Raw genomic sequence first — 21223 nt, 5'->3', positions numbered from 1 at the left:
GTAGGGATAAGTCAGAGTAGGTGGGCTTAGTGGTCTTTCCCAGCCTTAATGGTACTGTGATACTTTGGTTCTGCAGCAGCCCCAAAGGGAACCAGAGGCTCCAGAGAGTTTGTCAAACCATCTTTAACAGATTTTCCAGAATCTGGTGCTTGGCAAAGGGTGCCCTACAGGAAACCCAGCAGCCAGAGGAAGAGAAGGGAGGGGTGCACAGATGCCAGTCCCCAGCTGCACCTCTGTTGACAAAAGCTGCCTCTGAAGTTGTCATCGATCAGCCCTGAGTTTACAGTCAGTGCTCGTCCCACAGCCGGACAGACAGACTTTGTTTTTGTGCAAAAACATCTCTCCCTCTGCTTATGAAAATAGTCATTGCGTAACAGGATACCACGGGCTCCTGGCTGCGTGGATTACACTTGGAATGCACAAGAGTTCCCGAAAATGAACACAAGATTTGGATGGCTCCATCACAGGAGAACACCACTGCTGGTATCCCTGTTTGAGGCAGGAATGTTACAGTGGGCAATGGGGAGCCTCAGGGATGGGGCGCTGGGGAGCCCCACGTTCTGCTTTACAGGCTGGTGCTTATTTGATAGCAGTATAAATCCCCTCTGAATCCAGTAAGAGCAACTCCAGATTGACAATGAAGAACAGAGATCAGGCATGGTCTAACACTTTCCTCCTAAGTTCCGTGCATCAAATGGATGAACCTTTTGTTAGGATGCAAGAGGATGTAGGGGAAGGTTGGGGGGGAACAGCATCCAGCAGAGCACAGGCACAGCAACACAGGGCACCAGCACAGCACCCAGCATCCCAATAGCCCAGGAGCAGAGTCTGAGTTCACAAAGCAGCTTATTTCTAAAGAAGTACCCGGGAGGCCCCACCCCTTGCATTTTTCATGTGGAACAACATGTGAAGCACTGCACCATTTGGCACTTCCAGTAGCTCCACTACCAGTAAACACACTTTGGTGCTCAAGCTTAACATATGTCTTAGGAGAGCATTACCTGCAGGAGCACAAGTTGAGGATGACTGTGTATCAGCCTCATGCATTTGCCTGACTGTGCCTCCCTCCCCCCCAAAAAAAAACCAACCAAGCAGGTGCTGCTGAAAGCACAAGAGAGGACAGAAGCAGCAGCACCCCGTGCCATGGGAAGGGGAGCACAGGTGCAGGCGTAGGCACAGCACACCCTGCAAACACCCCGACCCAGCCCTGAGGCTCCAAGCAAACTCCCGAGGTTCAGCAGCCCACTGGGAGAAGGGTAGGTGAAAAGCAGATGGAATAGGAGCACTTTGCCCTCCATGTGTCAGTGTCACTCGTCCCTGTGCGCCCATGGAAACGGGGCTGGAGGACATCGAGTGGTCCACGTGTGAGCAATGAGCTGCAGCATCACGCAGGGCTGCACAAGGACGAAGGAATTCACAAACACGCACTCAAGGGACGGGGGAGGAAGCAATTAATGCAAATTCCTCGTTAGGTAAACACATCAAGTGAAAGCTGGCCCTGTCCCGGGAACTAATATCCTGCTCAACCAGTTGAAAAGGTCAGCAGCAACCAAGCGGCACTCCCTGGTGTTGGTGTTGACAGGACAGCGGGACTGCTGTGCCACCTCCCTCCCATGTGACACCAAGCACAGACCTGACCCTTGCAGCTTTATTCTCCCCACATTACTTCTGTGCTCTAATACATAAATCCTCTGCTTTGTGCCTTCACAGCAGCCTGGGTTACACTGGGATCATCTCTGACATAGCTCCAAATTTATGTCCTAAGAGAAACCACGTAGTCAGGAGTGGGTCTGCTCCAGCCAGGAGCTCCCATTGACTGCAATGCCCCAGAGAACAGCAGGAAGGGGCTTACCCAGCAGAGCCTGGAATAGTTCACTTTGGAAGATGTGTGAGATCTTTCCAATGGAGGCTTTCAGCTCCTGTTCCTCTGGGGAGCACAGGGTGCTTTGGTATCTCGTCAGGATTTCCACTGCCCGTTCGGTGTCTGCAGAGGGGACACAGGAATAACACAGCATTAATGCTGGGAGATGGACAGAAATCCTCTAGGAAAGCTTGAGTGCACCCTCGAGTGCACCAAGCTCATCCATGCAATGCCTTCACTGCTCTGGACTTTTAAGAGCTGGACAGATGCTAAAGCAGCTTTCCTATGCAGGTGTCCCTGCAGGCAGCCCAAGCACCTCTGCCTGGGAGGTAGCAGTGGAGTTTCTGGGAGCTGGACACATCCCCATTGCACAGGGCTGTGTGACCTCTAGGAACACATGCTCTCCCATGCAGGGCCAGACAGTCACAGCAGAGATGAGCAGAGCAGGCTGTGCAAATGGGGCAGCTGCAAAGACATTGCAAATAGCTCAGCTCTACGGTCAGAAAAACTTGCAGTTCTACAAGGTGAAGGGTGAGAATTGCTCCATGCAGTGGAGCCTTAAGTCAGTGGGAAATACAGCCGGGAAGGAGGGATGCTGGCCAGGAGGCTGCTGTGACCAAGCTCCCCATAGCTGTAGGACAACCTTGGCCCTAAAACAACGAGGCTATGAGCTCCCTGCACCAGGATAACTCTGTGCTTTTCTGGCCAACTCAGTTCCATAGCTGGGCAAAATCCAGCACCAACCCCAGACGTGACCCATTACAGATGGGTGGGGAGCTCCCACGGACCTTGAGCCCATCCCAGCCCTACTGCTGAATATTTCCCTTTGTCACCCCAGCAGCCCACAGACAAAGGGAGTCTGTGCAAGGCGGCGGGGGAGGCGTCCCGCTGCTGTTGGAGGCTCATCTTTTGACCCAGGAACTCATGCAGAAAGGATGGTCCTGCTTGTCTCGGGGCTCTCAGCGGGGAATTCAGGTCACCAAACAAGGGGGTCTGTGTCTGCCAGGGCGCATGCCACCTGCTGTCCCAGCTTACCCTGCTGGGGTCCTGCCTGTGTCATCAGGCCACACTGACTCATCCCTGGAGCAGAAGAGAAAGGAGCCAGAGGAAGCATGAATTGCCCCTGCTCAGAGCTAGGCTCCACAGCAGCTTTGGGAAGAGCAGGGACTTTCCAGGGCTCCACCTTCACTGGGCTTTACAGGCATTCCAGCCCCATATTGGTACTGAGGACTTTTTTCTTAGCAGCATCAGACAGCGGCTCCAGCCACTGCCCAGCATCCTGTGACTCATCTTCATCACTCAGCCCTGACCTCATCAACAGAGCCTAAAGAAGCAGGTGGGGAACTACAGCCACCACACTGAGACACAGACTGAACACGGTGTGACCATCCCACCCAGCCTGAGCTGTGAAGGAAGCACAGCACGCATCCTGCTGGCCCTCACGTGGGTGACACAGGAACAGGGAGCTCTGGCCCTGCATACCAAACCCAGAGGACAGCCTGAGCATCACAGCACCTGTAGGAGCACACCCCACTTACAGAGGGTCCCTCCTCACCCGACCCACACACCCCCATCCTCCCTACCCACAGAGGATGCGCAGCACCCCACAGCCATACAGTGCTGTAAGGACGCATCCCACGTTCCCGGGGAGGGCACACAGCCGGACACCCACTCCACAGCTCTCCATCCCTGGGAAGCCGCAGCCGCTATCCCAGCACAGCCCGCTCACGGTGCGGCGGGGCGGACACTTGTTGAGCTCTGCGGGTCGCGGTTCCCGGAGCTGCGGGCGGGGCAGGGCAGGGCTGGGCTCTCCTTACCTTCCCTGCGGATCATCGCTCCGCCGTGGCCGGCGGCCGCTCCACTCGGTGCCAACCCACGAGCGGCCGAGCCGCCGCCTGCCCCGCCCAGCGGGAACCGGGAGAAGAGCCGCCCCCACCCCACCCCCGCTCCGCCCCCCGAAGCGCCCCGCAACCCTTCCAGCACCGGGTTGTTTCGTTGCGGGTTTTCCCCCCACCCCGGGCACCGGTAGCCTCAGGCCGGCCCGGTTCGGCGCCACACAGCCGGTCCGCTCCCCGTGGCGGAGGACCTCGGTCAGAAGACGCCTCCGCTCCCCCCGCCCCGACGGCGCTTCCCGACGCCGGCACTAGGTGGCACGGACACACCGCGTATCGCTGCTTTGCCCCGAGATGGGAGGGAGAAACTGAAAATGGAAAAGAGTTATGCCGAACTCGCCGCTGGTAAGGACTGTCTACCTCTCAGCTGATTTATTGAAATAAATACGCAGGAGCAAGTGAAACAGATTCCCCTCTCCAAAGTGCCCGATGCTGAGTAACAGTGCTCCCGGCCCTGGTGCATCCCCTGCCGCTGTGCAGCACCGTAGGGGCACCGTGGCCCAGGCTCCCTCCACCCCCAACCCCCGCTCCATCCCAGCACCGCAGGGCTGGATGCGGGGGGAGCGAGCGAGCACCCTGACCAGCAAGCAGCCAGCAGCAGAAGGGGGCGAGGCTGCCATCCCCAGCACTGGGAGCAAAGGGCTCTGCTCCCCCTCCGTCGTGTGCCAACGCCACACCTCCCTTCCTATTCACCTCCTGCCACTGGGCAGCAGCACTTTAAACAAGGCTTCCCCATCACCAGTACTGCTGCTGACAGCAGGCTGCCATACCCCTGCACCAGTGACTCAGACCCCCACCAGCCTCCAACCGAGCACCCCAGGGCTGAGGTCTTGGTTCTGGAGAAAAGTTCAGCTCTTAGGACACAAGGCAGCAGCAGCAGCAGCCCCCTGTCCCAGCTCTGTTCCCTCACTGCCTGCAGGAGCAAGAGACCCAGTTCCAGGACTTCATGGATGAGAGTAGCTCTGCACCACATCAGGAGCCAGAAAGGCTGCAAGCTCAGGAAGCTGCAAAGGAAAGGAGCCTTGGATCCAGCCAGGGTAGCACTCCCTGCCCGAGCTGTGAACCTCTCCAGCTGCCCCTCCCCACAGCTGCAGGCTGGAGGGGTCAGTCTTGCATCAGGCTGTTGATCTTTGTGAGCAGCACGTCCGTCTCAGACTCTGGAGAGAAAGAAGAGAAAGCAAACAGTCATTGACTGCAGCCACCACCCCACAGTGGCAGGCAGACCCACCCAAAAAGCTGGTTAGAGAAGAGTTGGGGAGTACGGGCATCCCCAGCACCATCCCACAGGGCGGTTTACTAAGGGCAGGGCAGGAACTCCCTGCGTTGGGATTCCCTTTCCTCCCTCAGCCATCTTAAAGTCTGCAGGGCTCAGTCACGCTCCATTGGGGCAGGCTGGCTGCCTGCAGGAGCCTCCAGGGACAGAGGAACCGGCGTCTGTGCACTCACCAGCCGTCCGCCTTCGCTGGGAGCATTTCCTAGGAGATGGAGCAGGATCGATGTTAGCACGTCAGTCTGGGCACCCCCTCCTCCTTCCCTCCCACGAGCTCCCAGCTACAGACTGCAGGGCCCCACAGCACACAACAGTTTGCTCCTGGTATGTGGTGCTGGGGCAGAGCAAGGTCCCCCAACCTCAGCCATGAGGTGCACAGCAAGCTGGTGAGTGCAGCTGCTTTGGAAAGGGCCAGGCCATGCTTTTAGCAGCAGCGTGGTGGTAAGAGCTGCCTTTGTGCAGTGGTGTTTCTCCCAGCCAGGGGATCTCAGGATATCAGCCCAGGGTGGGTGGCAGCAGATGGCATACGCATAGGGGTTCACCAGCCAGGGCACCCTGCAGCCTCCCTAACAACTACCCCAGGGGTCCAACTTACTTCATCAAGAGGAAGGCCCAGAGGATCATCAGGAAGGAGACACAGTCTACGACAATCCAGATCATGAGGTACGTGCTGCTGGGCTGCAAGGTGACAAGCCAAGCGTTGAGCACCACTGCTTGCACAGTCCCGTACACTGTACCAGCAAGGTCTGAAAGGTCACACTGCCACACCAGCACAGCACGGAGCAAAACCCACCCTGCATGCAGCTGCAGGACCAGACCCACCACTCACACCAGGAAGCTTTGCACCAGAACAGAGGTTTTGCTTACCAGCAACCAGATGGGGCGTTTCATCTCCTTCAGCACCTGGCAGGCATTGGTGGTGACAGAGCTCACCCCTGAGCACCACAGCACAGAGAAGAGCCAGGGCTGGTTCACCACGTACAGGTTGACTGAGATGTTGTCCTGGCGGTACTGCCTGTGCAGGGAGAGCCGTGGTCAGCATGGCAGACAGAGAGGTGCCAGCATGCTCAGCTCATGGCAAAGAGGCCTGCTCGTCTGGGATGTGATCCAGCAATTGCAGCCACGTAGAGCAACTGTCTGGAGAGCCAGACCCAGGGCAGACTTGCTGGCCAGACAGAGAGCTGCAGTCTCCATCCCCCACAGCAGCTCTGGGGCATGCCAGGCTGCAGCCTCTGCCCAGCTTTCAGCCCTACTGGGGCCTCACTTCTGTTGGAGCCCAGACTCATAGCCCACTCCCCTCCCAGGCTCTCACTTGATCTCCTCAGAGCTCATGTCTTGGTAGGGCAGGTTGACATGCAGCAGTGGCTCCTTCTCATCCTGGAGTCTCTTCCGGCCATAAATCTGCTGAACGCCTGGGACTTGCTGTTTGACCTGCTCCCTGAACCCATCTGGCAGCCACAGGACCTGGGCAAGAGCCAGGGAATATGTGTAAGGAAGAGACACTCCAGGGCGCTGCGGACACCACCCCACTCCTGGAGACACTGGATGTCAGGCTGGACAACACTCTGGGCAACCTGTTTGTGCTGTAAGTGCCCCCGTTCAGTGCAGGGGAGTCAGAGTAGATGACCTTTAAGGGTCCCCTTCCAACTCAAATGATTCTATGGCTCTATGATCTTCCTGGAGGCTCTCAGCCAGGGCAGTCTCCTAAGAACTCATCCCAGCCAAGAAGCAAGCACAGACCCCTCTGAAAGGAGAAAGTAACTCCAGCCTAAGAAAGCCACTGCAGGGCACTGACATCATTCTGGGTCCTTGAAGGATTGAGCAGAGCAGACTTTTGACCACAACTGCATCAAGAATGCGCCCCAGGCCAGCATTACAGTACTGTGCCCTGAGTTCCCATAGGGAAAGCAAACTGGGTGCTTTTCCAGCCCTGCAGGGTAGCACCTGCCTCACACTGCTGAGGCCAATGAAGTACAAAGGAAACCGAGGTGGCTGCAGCGAGTCAAGGAACTGCACAGAGAGGTGTGGTGCAGCACAGGGAGCATCGATTTCATGCACTTGTACCCGTGCTCCCCTCCCTTGGCTCAGTGAGTCACTGTTTACGCACCAGAGTGGCCAGTTCTGGGAAACAAGTATTTGCACTAACTGCAGCTTCATGCACTACCCCCAACTCTTGGCAAGTTCTCCCAACTAGAGAACCCTGGGATCTCTTTCAGGACTATGCTACCATGGCCATCAGCTGCTTATGGGGTTGTTGTACAACAGGATGACCCAGCAGGAATGGGGTGGGTGGGGAGATAGAGATACTCAGTGTGACAGCAGGATCCAGCACCTGGGGAGCAGCTCACCTGCTGCAGTGGGATGCCAGACTGTAGGATGACTTCTAGGGTGGCGTTGACAAAGCTCTGGTAATCGCTGTGGTTCTCTGGCCGGAGGTCAAACATGACGGAGATATTGGTTTCCTTGGCTGCATCCAGTACCTGTTCCAGAGATGGGATCTTCTGCCGAGTCGCCTGCATGCGATCGCTGTGTGAAAGACTTTGCACACTGGGAAATGGTCTCCTCTAGGAGGGAAAGAGAGTCAGCCACCATGAGCAGAGCCTGCATGCCTCCACCTCCCACCAGTGCTGCTCCAGCCTCCCACCATGGGATGGACACAGGGCACCTCTCCCCTGCTGCCCACTAATAGCACTGATCCAGCAGCCCCCAGCACCTGTGGGCATTCAGCAGGTCATTAGTCATCTGAACAGCATTGCCCCAGCTGCATCCATGCCCAGGCAGGCTGTGCAGCTCAGGGGCATGAGACATCTCCCCACAACCCAACCTCCCTGTGACTCAGAACAAACCCCAGGTGCAGCAGCCAGCACAGGGTGTAACTGCACCCCAGGGATCCATGCAGGCATAAAAGTGCTCCTGTACACTGCTCAGGTGACTGCAGAGGGAACACAACACAGGGCACAGCTCTTGTTTTACCCCTCCTCAATACACCCATCCCTGCATCCTGACCTCTAGGAACCAGCTGCCAGCATTGAGCTGCTGGAGGTCTGTCCAGTTGAAGGCAGTGCTGTTCAGGGTGGCTCTCTCAGGGAACACAGTCTGCACATTGGTGGTCCTGGTGAGCTTCTCATCATGCATGAGGAATGGGACCCCATCAGCACTGACAAGAAAGCAGAGAAGGAGGTTGTGCTACAAGCTATTTGCCTCTTAACACTGCCCTACCATTTCTACCCTCTCCCAGCCACTTTCTAAAGGTAACCTCCACCCCAAGCCTACTTCTGACTTTTTGCACAAGAGAGATCAGCCTCCAGGAAGCAAAAAGCACCAAGAAGTCAAGCCAGGAATCACATAGCTCCTTGCTCCCTGCAACAGCTTTCCCCACAGGAGGATTGCATGAGATGAGGGCCCAGGTGCTGCTCTCCAAGTAATGCCCTCCTCCCCAATGGTGCCTCCCTCATAATGGCCTGGAAGGCAGCCTGGGTGAACAGGAGAAGCCCAGCACTTTCCCCAGTTTGTTGGGACACCCAGCTAGAGCCAGGGCTATGCTGGGGAGGTGATATTGGCAGAGCCCTTGAACAGGGCGGACTCCAAATGAAGACGGTGCCAGTCCTGCAGGTTTGCTCCCCAAGTACCCACATGGGTGACATTCCAAGACACATAGGCCCCTTCCTCCCTCTGAGCCTTGCTGCCCCTTTACCTCACCATGACGTCCGTCTCAAAGACTTGCACATCGCAGTCCACTGCCTTGCGCAGAGACATGAGGGTGTTTTCAGGGGCCAGCTGGAAAGGGAGCAAGTGTCAGCTCAGACAGGGGCAGACAGCACCCTCCTCACCCACATCCTCCAGCCCTGTGCTGCTCCAGGCACCTCTCAGCCATGCACCAGTGCCCCACAGCTTCGTGTCACCCTGAGTGCTGTGCAGGTGCTGTTGCTCACCATAGGTGCTCCTCGGTGGCCAACCAGGGCCGGCTTGGGGGGCAGCTGGTTCTCCTCCATGATGCAGGGTGAAGTGATCCCCAGGGGAGCCAGGTAAAGGGCAATCATCACTGCAGAGTATGCAAGCAGCAGGAACACCTTGAGGCCTGGAGAAAGACACAGAAGGTGCAGGAGTGAGGTGCATAGGAAGCCTTCTGCAGGCTGCTGGGAACAAGCTGATGCTGCTTCTTTCAGCAATTACTTATGGCTTCACTAGGCTAGGCACTGCATGTCCAGCCTCAAGAACACTGCAGGTTTCTTTCTTGGCCCACCACATGCCCTTGAACCCCAGAGGACTTCTGCAGGGCCCAGACTGCCATCTGCACCTCTCCTCCATTTGCAAAGCAGTCTGGGCTGGAGCTGCACCCAGGTATAAAAAGCAGCAAATAGGAGCAGAGGTGATACATCAATACCACAACTCAGTCCTTCCCACTGCACCTGTGCTCCCTGTGCACTGCTCTGCTGCCAGTGCCTCTCAGTGGGGTGCAGGAAGCAGAGCAGCCAGCTGTAGGGGAGGTGGGGACCCTGGGGGGGTTACCTGTGCTGTGGGTGCGGTAGATGACACTGGCCAATGGCCAGGCAAGGAGCGTCATTCCTCCCACAATCCCAATGTGCAGGAAGGGACCTGTTGCCTGGGAAGACAAAGGCAGGGTGTCAGACATCACAAGCCCAGCCCCTGTCCTCAAAATCCAATAGCAGGGATCTACAGTTACAGCCAGAACCACTGGAACAGCCACAGTGCCAGGGAGAAAAGGACAAGGTACCCCTCTAGTCCCCCCCACCCTGACTACAGCTGCTCCAGGCAGGACTGCACATAGCAAGCTAGGACAGGGCTTAGCCCTCACGGCACACAGTCATGCTGGGAAGCCCAGGCACCATTCTGCATCTTGTGCCCACAAGCCTCCATAATAGGACAGCATGGGAGTCTCTGGTGACAAGCCAACTCACCTGCAGGGAGATGCGTGCACTTCTCCACTCCTCTGCCCACTTTATTCCCAGCCCTGTGAAGGCTGCAGCCACCACAAGGGCAGTTATGATCAGCAGGACCTGCATCAAGCAGCACAGGGCAGTTAGGGTTGTACAGTTAGGGTTGTACACATCATCATCCTCTAGACCAGCAGACCCTCCCTCCCAAGCCCCCCACAGTTCTTTAAATATCCTTCCCCCCCATCTTGATCCACAGCTGAACTCAGTACCCCACACTTGGACCAAGGAGCACTGTCCCATCCCAGAGACCTGGGGCTGAAGGACAAACAGCTGCTGCCCACACACAGCCCCAGCAGGCTGGCCTCAGTTTCCCAAGTGCAAAGACCAGGATCCCAGGTGGCTGCCAAGGATCAGAAAGCAGTGGCAGAGAACCAGGCAGATTATGTGCTCAGCATGCAGGCAGCCAGGGCACATATCATCTTCCTGCACCAACAGCCTCACCTTGTGCAGCCAGTGCAGCTTCAAGGGCTGGCCACAGAGCTGTAAGCACAAAGCAAGGACCTGAAAGAAGGAGGAGATGTCAGAGCTCGTCTGTACTCTGTATCTCAGCTCTCAAACTACACACTGGAGCCTTGCTCCCCTCCCCCCCAATGCATACAGGGTCTTCAGGCTCCAGCTGGCTCACACCCAGCACTGATCCATACCCCTGCCAACCCAGAGAGAATCAGCAGGGCTCACCAGCAACGCAGCTGAGTAAGTGATGAGCACAGCTGTTGCTATCAACAGGACCAGGGACCAGTCCAGCCACAGCTTCTGCTGCTTGAAGATGAACCTGCAAGTAAAAGGGATGGTCAGAAAGATGGGTGGTATGGAGGGGGGGAGGGGAGGGGAAGAGGTCAGGCTGGATGTGGGATCCTACTTACTCATTAAAGTTGTGGAAATCATTGAGGATGATGATGGCAATGTAAAGCCACACCAATGTGAAGAGGAAGACACAGAAGAGGAAGAAAAACCAGCTGCAGTCACACTGAAAGCCAGAGAGAGGACAAGCATGCACACATCTGCATGGCACCCAGACCACAGCCAGGTGCTGAGGCCCAAGGCTCAGCCTGGATCAGGGAGCAAGGGTCCAAGCACTGAGCTGCCCAGGAGAGCTCTTTTGGGAACAAACACCTCCTACTACAAGCTCAGAAGCAGCCAGGCTGGAGAGCAGCCCAAAGGCTGACATGGCCTCCTGTCCCCCTGCAGCAGCCTCAGGAGCAGGCTGGGACCTGTGGGCAGGAGTTAGGTGCCATCCCCAGTTTGCTGGGCTGAGCATGGACTAGTCTGACTAGAAGGGCTGAGCAGCTGCAGGAACCCCTAAGCTGCTCCTGCCCACCCAGCCAAAGCCAGGTCCAGTTCCAGGCTCTCCATCACCAGCCCCACATGTGCAGGGATGTGCCAGGTGCCAAGCGGGACAGCCAGCAGCCTGGACCAACTTTCACATTTCTGGCAAGATGGGACAAGCCATGGCACAGCCACTCCCATGGGAGCTGGAGACCTCAAAGAATCCCAGGGCCTCACCCCTGTGCTGGGTTACAAATCACTGGGGACACCCCTTGCCAGCACCCCCAGGGGGGGCCGCACCCTGCCCAGGCACTGTGCCTCCCACGTGCCTGGTTGGGCACCCTGCATCCCAGGACTTGCCCACACCGTGCTCAGCTCCAGGCACGTGCAAAGCCTGCCACAAACGCGTGCCCAGTGGGGCAGGGGATGGACTCAGCCTCATGCTGCCGTGCTGCCCTTATTGTCACCTAGCAGGGAGAGGGCTCATCCTCACCCTGACACCTTCATGCCCCCCCTTTCACCGCTCCCAGGGCAGCCCCTGGACAGAGGGGGGGTCCCAGGGCACACCAAGCTCTCCTGGGGCTCAGGACCAGCCCCAGCTCAGCATCACCCACAGTATCACCTTGGTGGTTCTCAGACCTCTCCTCTTCTCCTTCTTGGCAGTGATCCACTGGCAGCTGTAGAGGCACAGCAGGCAGGTGGCACATGGGCGGCAGCAGCCAGGAGGGTCTGCCATGGTGCAGGGCTGTCACAGCGGGTCAGTGTCCTGCATGGGATGAACACAGTGTGGGCACAGACCTCCACACACACCAATTCCCAGCCCCACAAGGATGGGGCACTGCAGCATCCTGGCTGCAGGTAGAAGCCACTGTCCCACAGCCCTGGGACATAGCGGGGCTGCTGGCCATGTTCTCAGGTGAGGCACTGTGCCAGGGCAGCAGAGCAGGCAATGCAGCCCAACTAGTTCAGCAGGCTGCCCCAGCACCTTACGCACAACGAGCTACAGCAAGCCCAGAGCTAGCAGGGAGCTGGGCCAGCTCCAGCCCAGGGTTTGGTGCTCTGCCTGAGAGCAAGGGCATAGTGCAGGATCCAGGCTCCGGCAGTGCTGGCACCCCACAGCTGCAGGGCCATAGCTGGGTGCAGGACTGCTAGTGGCCCAGGAACAGGAGAAGGGCTAGGAAGCTCTGCTGTGGTCCCCATGCTCCAGGTTCTTGGCTGGATGAAGCAGAGAGCCCCAGACAGGGTCTGCCTTTAGGCACACCCTGAAACTCCATCTTCACTACTGCTTGCCCTGCTGCAGACCCTCCTCCCCCCCCATCATCCCAACCTCTTTAATGAGCTGAGCAGTCTGCAACCCACCCCAAGCAGCACCATCACTCTTGCAGAGCTAGACTCCTATTTCACTGCAACCCCATAGGACCCCACAACCAGGTGTGGGAGCCAGGAGATGGCATGTTCCCAGTCCTCACTACGAAGTCACATCCTCTCCAAAGCTGGGGGTAAGGAGTCCAGCAGGGCCATGCCCCATTCTAACCTGGCAAAGCACATGCCTGTCTCCCTGCACAAGTCCCAGGCATGACTCCCACACAAATGCAAGATCTCCACTTGTTTAGGAGAACATTCCTGGGACAGTCCCCACACCATGAGAACTGACTGGTGCTACGCAAACTGGGAGATGACACAGCCATCACCATGATCTCCAATGAGGAGAGCTGGACCCCAGGGGCCAGGCAGTTTCTCTCCCTGATGCCAAAGCTCAGGGGCTTACAGACAGAAGTCATTTCCACCACGGAGCAGTGGGCGCAGCCAGCATCCCCTGGGACTTGCTCCTGACCCCCTCTTGCTGTTGATAGCATCTGAGCACTGGTGTCAGCCCTGCTCAGGGAAACCTTGACACACACACACAAGCTGGATCCCACACAGGGTATGAAGTACAGTGGGAGTGGCTGCAGCTGAACTTCAGCCCTGCACAGCTGAGCCTGCTATGCACAGACAGCACAGGGCTGGCCAGGGACCCAAGCCCGGCAGCAGTAGCACAGGGCTGGCCACATGCCCACACTGCTGGCGTGGTCTGCAGGGTGCTGAAAGCATTTTCAGAGGAAAAATGCCACCCTGTTCCTTCCAGCTGGAAGCTGGATTGCAAGCAGCAGCACCAGAAGTAACTACACAACACCTTTGCACAGGGCACAGGTCCCAAATAGAGGAGGGCTGGACAGGCAGCAGACATTGCACAGCCAGTAGATGCTGCACAGCTTTGGCTCCAGCTCCATAGGAGGGTATTTGGGGGACCATTGGGACTTCAAGAAGCCCTCCTTCAGCTCTCAGCAAGCAACCCCACAGAGTACTGCCAGCCCTGCTACAGTTGCTGGAACAGCAGCACACACATCCACAGCCCCTTGTGGAGGGGGCTGCACCTCTGGGGTGCTGGCATAGGGCAACTTGATGGCCACAAGCAGGGTGCCATCCACACGCTCACCATGTCACCCTGCCTGAGCCCAGAGCCCAACCCCGCTGTCCCCACAGGCAGAGCTCCTCAGGGCAATTGCATCCCCCTGCGCTCTCCATCCCCACAACCAGGAGGAGCAGCACAGCCACTCCCGTCCCCTCCCCACCTTCCATCAAGGCAATACCCTCTTTTTACCTCCCTGCCAACCACGCGGCCGCCCCCTCGGTGCTTCCCGCAGGGAAATACCTGCTCCCCGTCGGGCTCCGGCAGCGGGCACCGAGCAGCCAGGTGAGCGCTGGGCTGAGCTCCCAGGCGGGTGCCGGTGTGCAGCTCGGCTCCGTGCCGCCCGCTCACACCCTGCTGGGTGTGTTCGTGGCCCGACGGGGCTGTCGGTGCCGCCTGCAGGCCCGCACAGGCCGATGAGGGCGGGCGGCTGTCGGGGGGGTCAGGGAGGGCGACGGGAGAGCCTTTTGTGCCCGAGGCTTTGTGGCTGCTCGAGAAGCGAGGAAGGGGCCCTGGGGGGGGGGGGGGAGCACGGGGGAGTTTGCAGGCAGCCCACGCACAAGGAGGATTAAGGCTGCAGGAGGGAGGATGGAGGCACTGCTGGGTCTCCCGGTAAGGGGCTGCTCTGAGCCCGCAGCCCGGGCTGAGGCTCCCTTCCCTGCAGAGGGAGCCTTGGGCAGACACAACCCAGGGCTCGCACAGCAGGCATTAGGGAACGCCATGAATGTTTAAGCACAGAGTAAAAGTGGTTTCTTCTCTCAGGCTGAGGGTAACGCATCCACATTTTGCTAAAGGAGGTTCCCAGACATCAACCTGATGCCACATGCAGATGGACACGGCCAGCTCTCCATCTCCCACAGCTGTGTCCTCATCCGTAGGTCTCAACACAGCTGAAGGATGAGCAGTGACACCTTTCCACATCATCTTCTGCAAACTGCACTGAGCTGAGGGCATCAAAGCATGAGGAGCTAACAGCTTCCAGCAGCAGTTTGTTATCTGCCAGACCTGACTGACATTCCACTGCTCACAGCTGTTCTACACCATCATTTATAGCTCTGGCAACTAACCAGTAAATGGCTCTGCAAAATGTGCTGATTGAGTACATCTGCAAGGCCTTATCAGCAGATGGATCAGAGCATGGCAGCAGAGCAATATTCTTTAATTGCTCCACTCCCGGAGGAGCAGTCAGATAGCAGTGCTATGACCAGGAGTGGAACGAAGGAGCAGATATCTGACATTGGGGTCAGGGTCGCCGGTTACAGATGGATGACTGCAGGGAGGGACAGAGGACCATTGAAACCGAGAAACAACACAGGTAGGCAGGGAAATCTTGAGCACGAGCGGGGCTAAGGTCACCGCGGAGACGGGGAACCGATACACACAGCAGTGGGCGCCCCGAGCCGCGCACACCTCCGCCCACCAGGGGGCGCTGTCTCGCAGCTGCCAGTCCGTGGCTAGGCCGCCCCGCAATCTATGGTCTCTCTATGACTCCGTTTGCTGGCTCGTGGCCGGGCCGTGTAGCCCCGCCCGATCCCGTGGGCTCTAAGGGAGGCTCGCTCCTTCCACGCGGACCCCAGGATTTCGATCCTTTGTGAGGCAGCGGCCATTTTTAACCCTGCCGCTACCCCAAGGGAGGCGGCCATATTCAGTGAGGGCAGCGGCGTCTCATGGCGGAAGCCATGTTGGGTACTGGCACGTGCGCCGGCTCTGCCTGCTCCGTGCCGCCAGGGGGCGCGCTCGGCCCGCGCTGCCCCTCCGCTGGCTGAGCCTCGTCGGTCACCTCCCGCTCTGGTTGTTTCACTCTCCTCACCTGTGACACGTCAGTATGGATCACAGCACTACTTTCAATGGCTAGGGCTGGTTGTTTGTTGTGGTTTTTTTTTCCCCTCCATAGAATCAATCAGGTTAGAAATGATCACGAAGATCCCCAAGCCCAGCCCACCCCCCCCACGCCCATCACCACGTCCCTCAGTGCCACGTCCCCACAGACCTGGGACACCTCCATGGATGGTGACCCCACTGCTCCACGTGCAGCTGTGCATCACCGCTCCTTCTGGGAGGAAGCTCCCCCTAACGTCCAACCTGAACCTCCTGTAGCACAACTTGATGCCATCACCTCTCATCCCATCACTGTTACACAAGCAGAAACTGACCCCCAGCTCACCACAGCCTCCTTGCAGAGAGATGGAGAGCACCATCAGGTCCCCTCTGAACCTCCTCTTCTCCTGTCCAAACCATCCCAGCCCCCTCACCCATTCCCCATACGACTGATGCTCCAGACCCTTCCCAGCTTCACTGCCCTACTCTGGATGCTCTCTAACACCTCAAAGTCTTCCTTGCAGTGAGGAGCCCGCTGAAAAACTGAACACAACACATAATATGCAGCACCACCAGAGGGTATTGGCAAGCATGAGGGAAAACCTCTCTGCACAACTGCATTTATTTCAGCCCCCACCACTAAGTTCATATAATACGAGGCAAATCACTCGAGCAAAACTTCCATGGGTGGTCCTTATGGTTTGCATTCCCAAAGCACATGAAAGCAGCACAGAGCTGATCCTTGGAAGTGCTAATCATTTGGGGGCAGTAATTGAGATTAATGATAGGAGCTCTGAGGATGAAGTGCATGCAAGTATTAAGAGTTCATGCTGCACACAATGGCAAACCTCAGGCTGGATGCTGATAAACAGGAAATGACTTTTAGGGAATAGTATCACGGCATATCTAAGTATCACGATAATGCAAGGCTTGTCTTTGCTCCATGGTGGAAGCAGATGAAAGCAGGAAGAATTCAAACAAGGAAATCTCGCTTTCATTAGAAAAAGTTTAGCTACCAGATTCTGATCCTTCTGTCAGAAATCTGCTCTAAGATCTCTACACTGAGCTGAAATAACCTTCTTGTTTAGGTGCAGCTTTTACGTTTGGAACTTGGACTAGTTTAGCATTTGAAGATGTTTATCATTTCCCATTTCCTATTTGCCTTATTGCATAATTAACTGAAGCCACACGATTATAAACAGAAGCCAAATCTCAAGTGCTACATTGAAGACATGATAAAAAATGATACTCAGAATATACCCATGTGTAACTTTGAATCTTTCTGAATCTTCAGCTTTTCAGCTGTCTAGAGAGAAAACCAACTAGTTTCATTATAGCAGAGCCACATTTGTAGTTAATTCCCTTCCTCTCCATGGATAGCTGCTTTAATAGAAGTTCTACTATAGGCATTTCCTAGTGAATGAGGCAGCACAGACACTGCAGAGCCAGCCCCTCTTGCTCCACACTGAAGCACATCCTAGAGCAGTAGCAGTGATTCATGTTATTTCCTAGTCAGTATTTATGATTTTTCCTCAGAAAAAAATACTGTATTTCCCTTGTCTGTAAGAATAAACCCCTTATAACCATCACTTCAATTGCTCCTCTATAGTACTAAGTGTATATAGTCTTTTTTCCATTGTTTACTAGCTTTTAAGATATATCATTACTGTTACACTGGAGAGGAATTCTTACAATGGTGTGCTTGCCTCTGTCTTCTGTTTAGAGTCACAGTTACAGCAGGATGGCAGGTTTTTGTTTCTCCCCCCCATTCAGGATATAGAATTTGATGTAGTATCACAACATTAAGGCACCCATAGAACAAAAAGTTTAGTTGTTACTTAAGCTATCTGTCTTTCCCCATTGTTTCAGAAGCTTCCCATGAAATCATGACTCACTAATTTTACTGTTAAGCCATGTATTTTCTTATAGCATCACCAAGGACTTCACAGCACTCTAGATAGAATAAGGCTCTGAATCGGTGTTCTAGTCAGAAACTAGCTTAAGAAGTTCACAAAGAAGCCTTCAACAACAAGTACCTGTTAAGACACAGCTCCTAGGCACTTATAAGCTTCAGCTTTGTATTTAAGCACTAACACAGATAACAGCTCAAGTTGCCCTTACTCAAAGAACATCACTACGTACAGGATACTACCTCTTTTTGCCTACAGAGAAAGAGAACAAAAGTGTTTCATTTACTATCACTTCCTTATTCTCAGATAGATAGTTAAAGAGCAGACAGCACTTTGGAGAGTCAGGATATGCTACAGGCTATTTACATTCCCATACTACTTACAGGTCTATAGCATTTTTCAATAGAACTACAAGCTTTTGTTATTAGAGAACTTCTCAAAAACGTTAGAACACCGCCTGCTACTTTAAGGAAGGCAGCTCACTTATAAGACATACTTCTTCAACAGTAACTTTTACCATATGCATAGCTTAACTACAACTTACACATTACAAACACAATAAGCAACCAGCTTAACTATTAGAAAGAAAAGCCCTTAAAGCCACTGCACTCACCAGACAGAAGCAGCTTCTTGTCCCAACCTCCCCAGTGTACACAAGCAGCAGCTGTTTGCCATTGCCAAATTTATATGACCAGCCTCCAGAGCACTGTGTTGGGGTAGGTCTGTATAAAAGGTCCCTGGTAAAGAGTGATGTGATGGGAGGTGGTGCTTGGGGCTTCTTGGTGGTTGGGATGTAGTTGTGTCATGGAAAAGCTGCTATGTAGTTTAATTAGCTTTTCCCTTGAATAGTTACCTCAATTCTTTTGTTTATTGCAACAATTATTTATGGTTTATTCTATCATGCTTATTCAAGGTCTTTTTCAGTAATAAGTATCTTTACTGAGGTCAATGTTTTATTAAATTGCTTAATGTGCCCAAGTTATTATAACTAAAAAAAAAAAAAAAAAAAAAAACAGCCCCCAAAGCTTCAGTTCTCCCCATTCTTTTTATTCTACTCATCTGTTGCTTACTTTGAGACTGTAATTCCTTTATTTTTGTGGCTACTATGTCAAATCTTCTTCTGAGCCTTTAATTGGTGTAAGAAGCTGCATAGGGCTTCTAGTTAATGGTCTGTGCTTAGCTTTTTTTTTTTTTTTTTCTAGAGTTGCAATGTAATCAACATCTCTGGGGTTTTATCTGTGGCTTCTTGTGCTTAGCGATGTTATCAAAATGCTCATGGCTCATAGGGATAAACAACCAGTTTGGGCTGCAGGGAGTGTTTGTGCAGCAGCAAGGAAACTTTCTTGAGTTTACACCTTGGTTTGTGGAAGGTTTTTTTCTCCATTGGAAGTGGGAGAGATGAAATACAACTTCTTGTCTTTTCTCCTGTGAGGCTTTCATCAAGCTGTAAGAGATGCTGGTTTTAAATACGGAGTGATTGGCAACATGAAGAGACTCAATAACGTGGCTGAGGAGCTGCTACTGGAAAGTGTAGAAGAAAGCAAAGCAGAAAACAACTCAGTTTCTGTTGTTAACCTGCTGGCAATGAACTGGAGGAGCCCTTCTGAAAGGCAGAGCTCTAACATGTAAAATTCTTCTTCAGCTGCCTGAGAGACCTGCTACAAACGATCTGTTTGGCAAATTAGGACTTGATCTTATAGATTACACAGATAGGTGCTTCCCAAAGCTGGTGTTGCTCTATGGAGTGCTGGGAAGGGATGAGGGGATGTGAAGATTTGGAGCATCCAAATGCTCTTTCTGATGAGTAACGAACACACTGTGGGTGTATATGAGCACCTTGTGTGGCTGGTAATGCATCTTGAACTTATGTATGTATAGGCTGCCTGCTGGAGGAGACTTGCTCTTAGCTGCTGCTTGTAGATGAATTGTAACCCACGATTGGAAATAATGCTAAAATAAAATGAATGGATGCTCTTTAGTTCTGCCTGTGAATCAGTGAGAGCACTACAGGTTTAGATGCTACTAAGATTAGATAAATAATAATCTTGGATGCAACATCCTTGCTTTAAAACTGTCCAGTGGGTTCAAATTAGTAAAATACATGGGAGTATGACCTAAACATCTACCTGTAATGAACTTCATTATCCACAGACTTTATTTTTGCTTAACTGCTCCAAAAGATAAAAAGGATTAAAAGTAATCTATGTACTACGTGTGAATCCCTTCAAGATTTTCTGTCAGCTCCCTGAAATATCACAAGCTCTTGGTTGTGTACTGGCTAGCTGTCAATTAGGTGGTCGTCTGCCTGACTGGTTGTAATTTCTTTTGCTAGTGCTAATTGATGTCTTGCCATGGACCAGCTTGCAGCCAGGTGTGGATCTGAAGAACTTCTGTGATTTCCAAGCAGCTGGAGTCGTGATTCTGATCACAGATGATGATTGTTGCTTTGACTGGTCCTTTTTCTTCTGGCTTGCTTATATCTCAGTCAAATGCAAAGCTCATGCAAGCTAACTAGCTTGTGCAGTTAAGACATGCCAATTGCTTTCCTTCATAATGTAGACTGATAAAATCTTAATTCATTCTTATGCCTTTTGTCAAATTACAATTGCTGCTAAATAAAGTGCTTAATCCTGTGTCAAGAAGAGAATGTAATTTGTATTAAGAAATAAAAATAGACTTGTAATTCTTGTCTTCTGTGTTTAAGAGACGCATGCTCTTACTTTGCATGCCAGCAAAGTGCCCACTAGGTAAAATCCTTACACAGAGATCTAACACCCATTCACAGAACTTACCTTCTTTCTGAGAAAGTGCCTGGTTGCTCAGAAGAGGTGGTGGTGTCTGTCAGAAATGAGGTGGTCTGTGACCTGGAGGTGCACAGGGCTTTTAGGATTTGTGAAGTTCGTGGAGTAGGTTCTCTTCTTTCCCAATCACTGCAGGGTGATGCTGAGGTGTGGGGTCCTGTTGCCTAAAGTCCTGATCTCCAGCACTAAGATGTAAGGAAGCATGCTTGGAAAAAGCCTTGGGGGAAGTCCTGAGAAGAACTTCAGTGGTTGAAATGAATGTTGAGATGCAAAGTATCACTTTCTAATATCATAGCTGCCGCTCTACTTGAAGCTAACATCTCAGATTGTACCTCATTGCAGTGGGTGCTGTACACCTATAGGATGGAAATCCTACCCTCAGGTACTCGCACTTATCTGTCTTATGGCTACAGACAGATGGTTATGAGGAGCTGAGAATATGCACAGCTCAGCATGAAGGGCATTTGTCTTGGCACTCGAGCTGTTTACTCGCTGTCAGGCTTTGTTTCTGGGTTCTGCACAACTATGCAAAAGCCAAGAAATACTGCGTGTGTTGGAGGCAGTCCTCGAGTACGCAGGCTAGGATGGAAGGAAACAAAACAGGATTGTTTGAGAAACAAAAGAAGTGGTGAGGAAAGAGGAGCGTGTAGGAGAATGATCAGAGTGACCATGAATAGGATCAGCTCAACGTAGGGATGCAACAGCAACTGTAAATTAAGCAGAAGGCTTCAGTGTGTGGTAAACTCTTAGGAATCAGTTGTGAACTGCAGATGGAGGTTGCTGAAGCCAGACTGTTGTTTATGGCACTGATATTCTGCTCCTGAATGCTGTTGGTAATCAATGGTTTGGGGGAAGGGGAAAAGTGGAAAGCAGACAAAGCTGTTGTGATGTTATGGTCATCCTGGAGACTTCTGCAAACTGAGGAGTAGGTGTAGCCTTGATCAGCTTTGTGGATAGCAGAGATTGCTGTATGCTTCCCACTACAGCAAAGTTACAGG

General features: G+C 53.6%; 2 protein-coding genes across 7 annotated transcripts in view; both read right to left on the bottom strand.

Moving 5' to 3' along the window:
- The window catches only part of DLG3 (discs large MAGUK scaffold protein 3), a 56340-nt gene extending 52552 nt beyond the window's left edge, over positions 1 to 3788 (bottom strand). For all 4 annotated transcript variants that reach the window (XM_031594177.2, XM_090150404.1, XM_090150405.1 and 1 more), the window contains exons 1-2: positions 3679 to 3788; positions 1853 to 1984 (exon numbers count right to left, since the gene is read on the bottom strand). In XM_031594177.2, the coding sequence (XP_031450037.1) occupies positions 1853 to 1984; positions 3679 to 3694 (148 nt within the window). In that variant the 5' untranslated portion in view covers positions 3695 to 3788. The remainder of the gene's footprint in view (positions 1 to 1852; positions 1985 to 3678) is intronic.
- A 657-nt stretch (positions 3789 to 4445) lies between these two features.
- Positions 4446 to 18179, bottom strand: GDPD2 (glycerophosphodiester phosphodiesterase domain containing 2). 3 transcript variants are annotated; one of them, XM_031594179.2, is made up of 16 exons: positions 18038 to 18179; positions 11887 to 12013; positions 10845 to 10948; positions 10660 to 10753; positions 10423 to 10482; positions 9943 to 10041; positions 9533 to 9626; positions 8956 to 9101; positions 8718 to 8800; positions 8030 to 8180; positions 7372 to 7587; positions 6336 to 6487; positions 5891 to 6038; positions 5619 to 5701; positions 5200 to 5228; positions 4446 to 4910 (listed from the first exon to the last, which is right to left on the bottom strand). In XM_031594179.2, the coding sequence occupies exons 1-16, from the start codon at positions 18097 to 18099 to the stop codon at positions 4858 to 4860; spliced, it is 1701 nt and encodes a 566-aa protein (XP_031450039.2). In that variant the 5' UTR covers positions 18100 to 18179; the 3' UTR covers positions 4446 to 4857. The 3 variants fall into 3 exon arrangements, with proteins under 3 accessions (XP_031450039.2, XP_031450040.2, XP_090006541.1); XM_031594180.2 differs by having other exon boundaries at positions 11870 to 12013; positions 18038 to 18178; XM_090150415.1 differs by lacking the exon at positions 18038 to 18179 and adding an exon at positions 13940 to 14034 and having other exon boundaries at positions 11870 to 12013.
- Positions 18180 to 21223: the final 3044 nt, after the last annotated feature.

This window comes from Phasianus colchicus, chromosome 14 (genome assembly GCF_987193195.1).
Source record: "Phasianus colchicus chromosome 14, bPhaCol1.hap1.1, whole genome shotgun sequence".
In the NCBI taxonomy this organism is placed as follows: Eukaryota; Metazoa; Chordata; class Aves; order Galliformes; family Phasianidae; genus Phasianus; species Phasianus colchicus.
This window is presented reverse-complemented; position numbering and strand designations above follow the sequence as displayed.

What these genes read in the sequence shown, in the direction of transcription:
- GDPD2 (XM_031594179.2), bottom strand. Translation starts at nt 18,099, where the DNA reads ATGGCAAACAGCTGCTGCTTGTGTACACTGGGGAGGTTGGGACAAGAA. An exon ending in CTACCGCACCCACAGCACAG is followed by an intron (nt 9,102 to 9,532) that starts GTAACCCCCCCA and finishes GTCTTTCTCCAG; the next exon opens with GCCTCAAGGTGTTCCTGCTG. An exon ending in GCCACCGAGGAGCACCTATG is followed by an intron (nt 8,801 to 8,955) that starts GTGAGCAACAGC and finishes CTCCCTTTCCAG; the next exon opens with CTGGCCCCTGAAAACACCCT.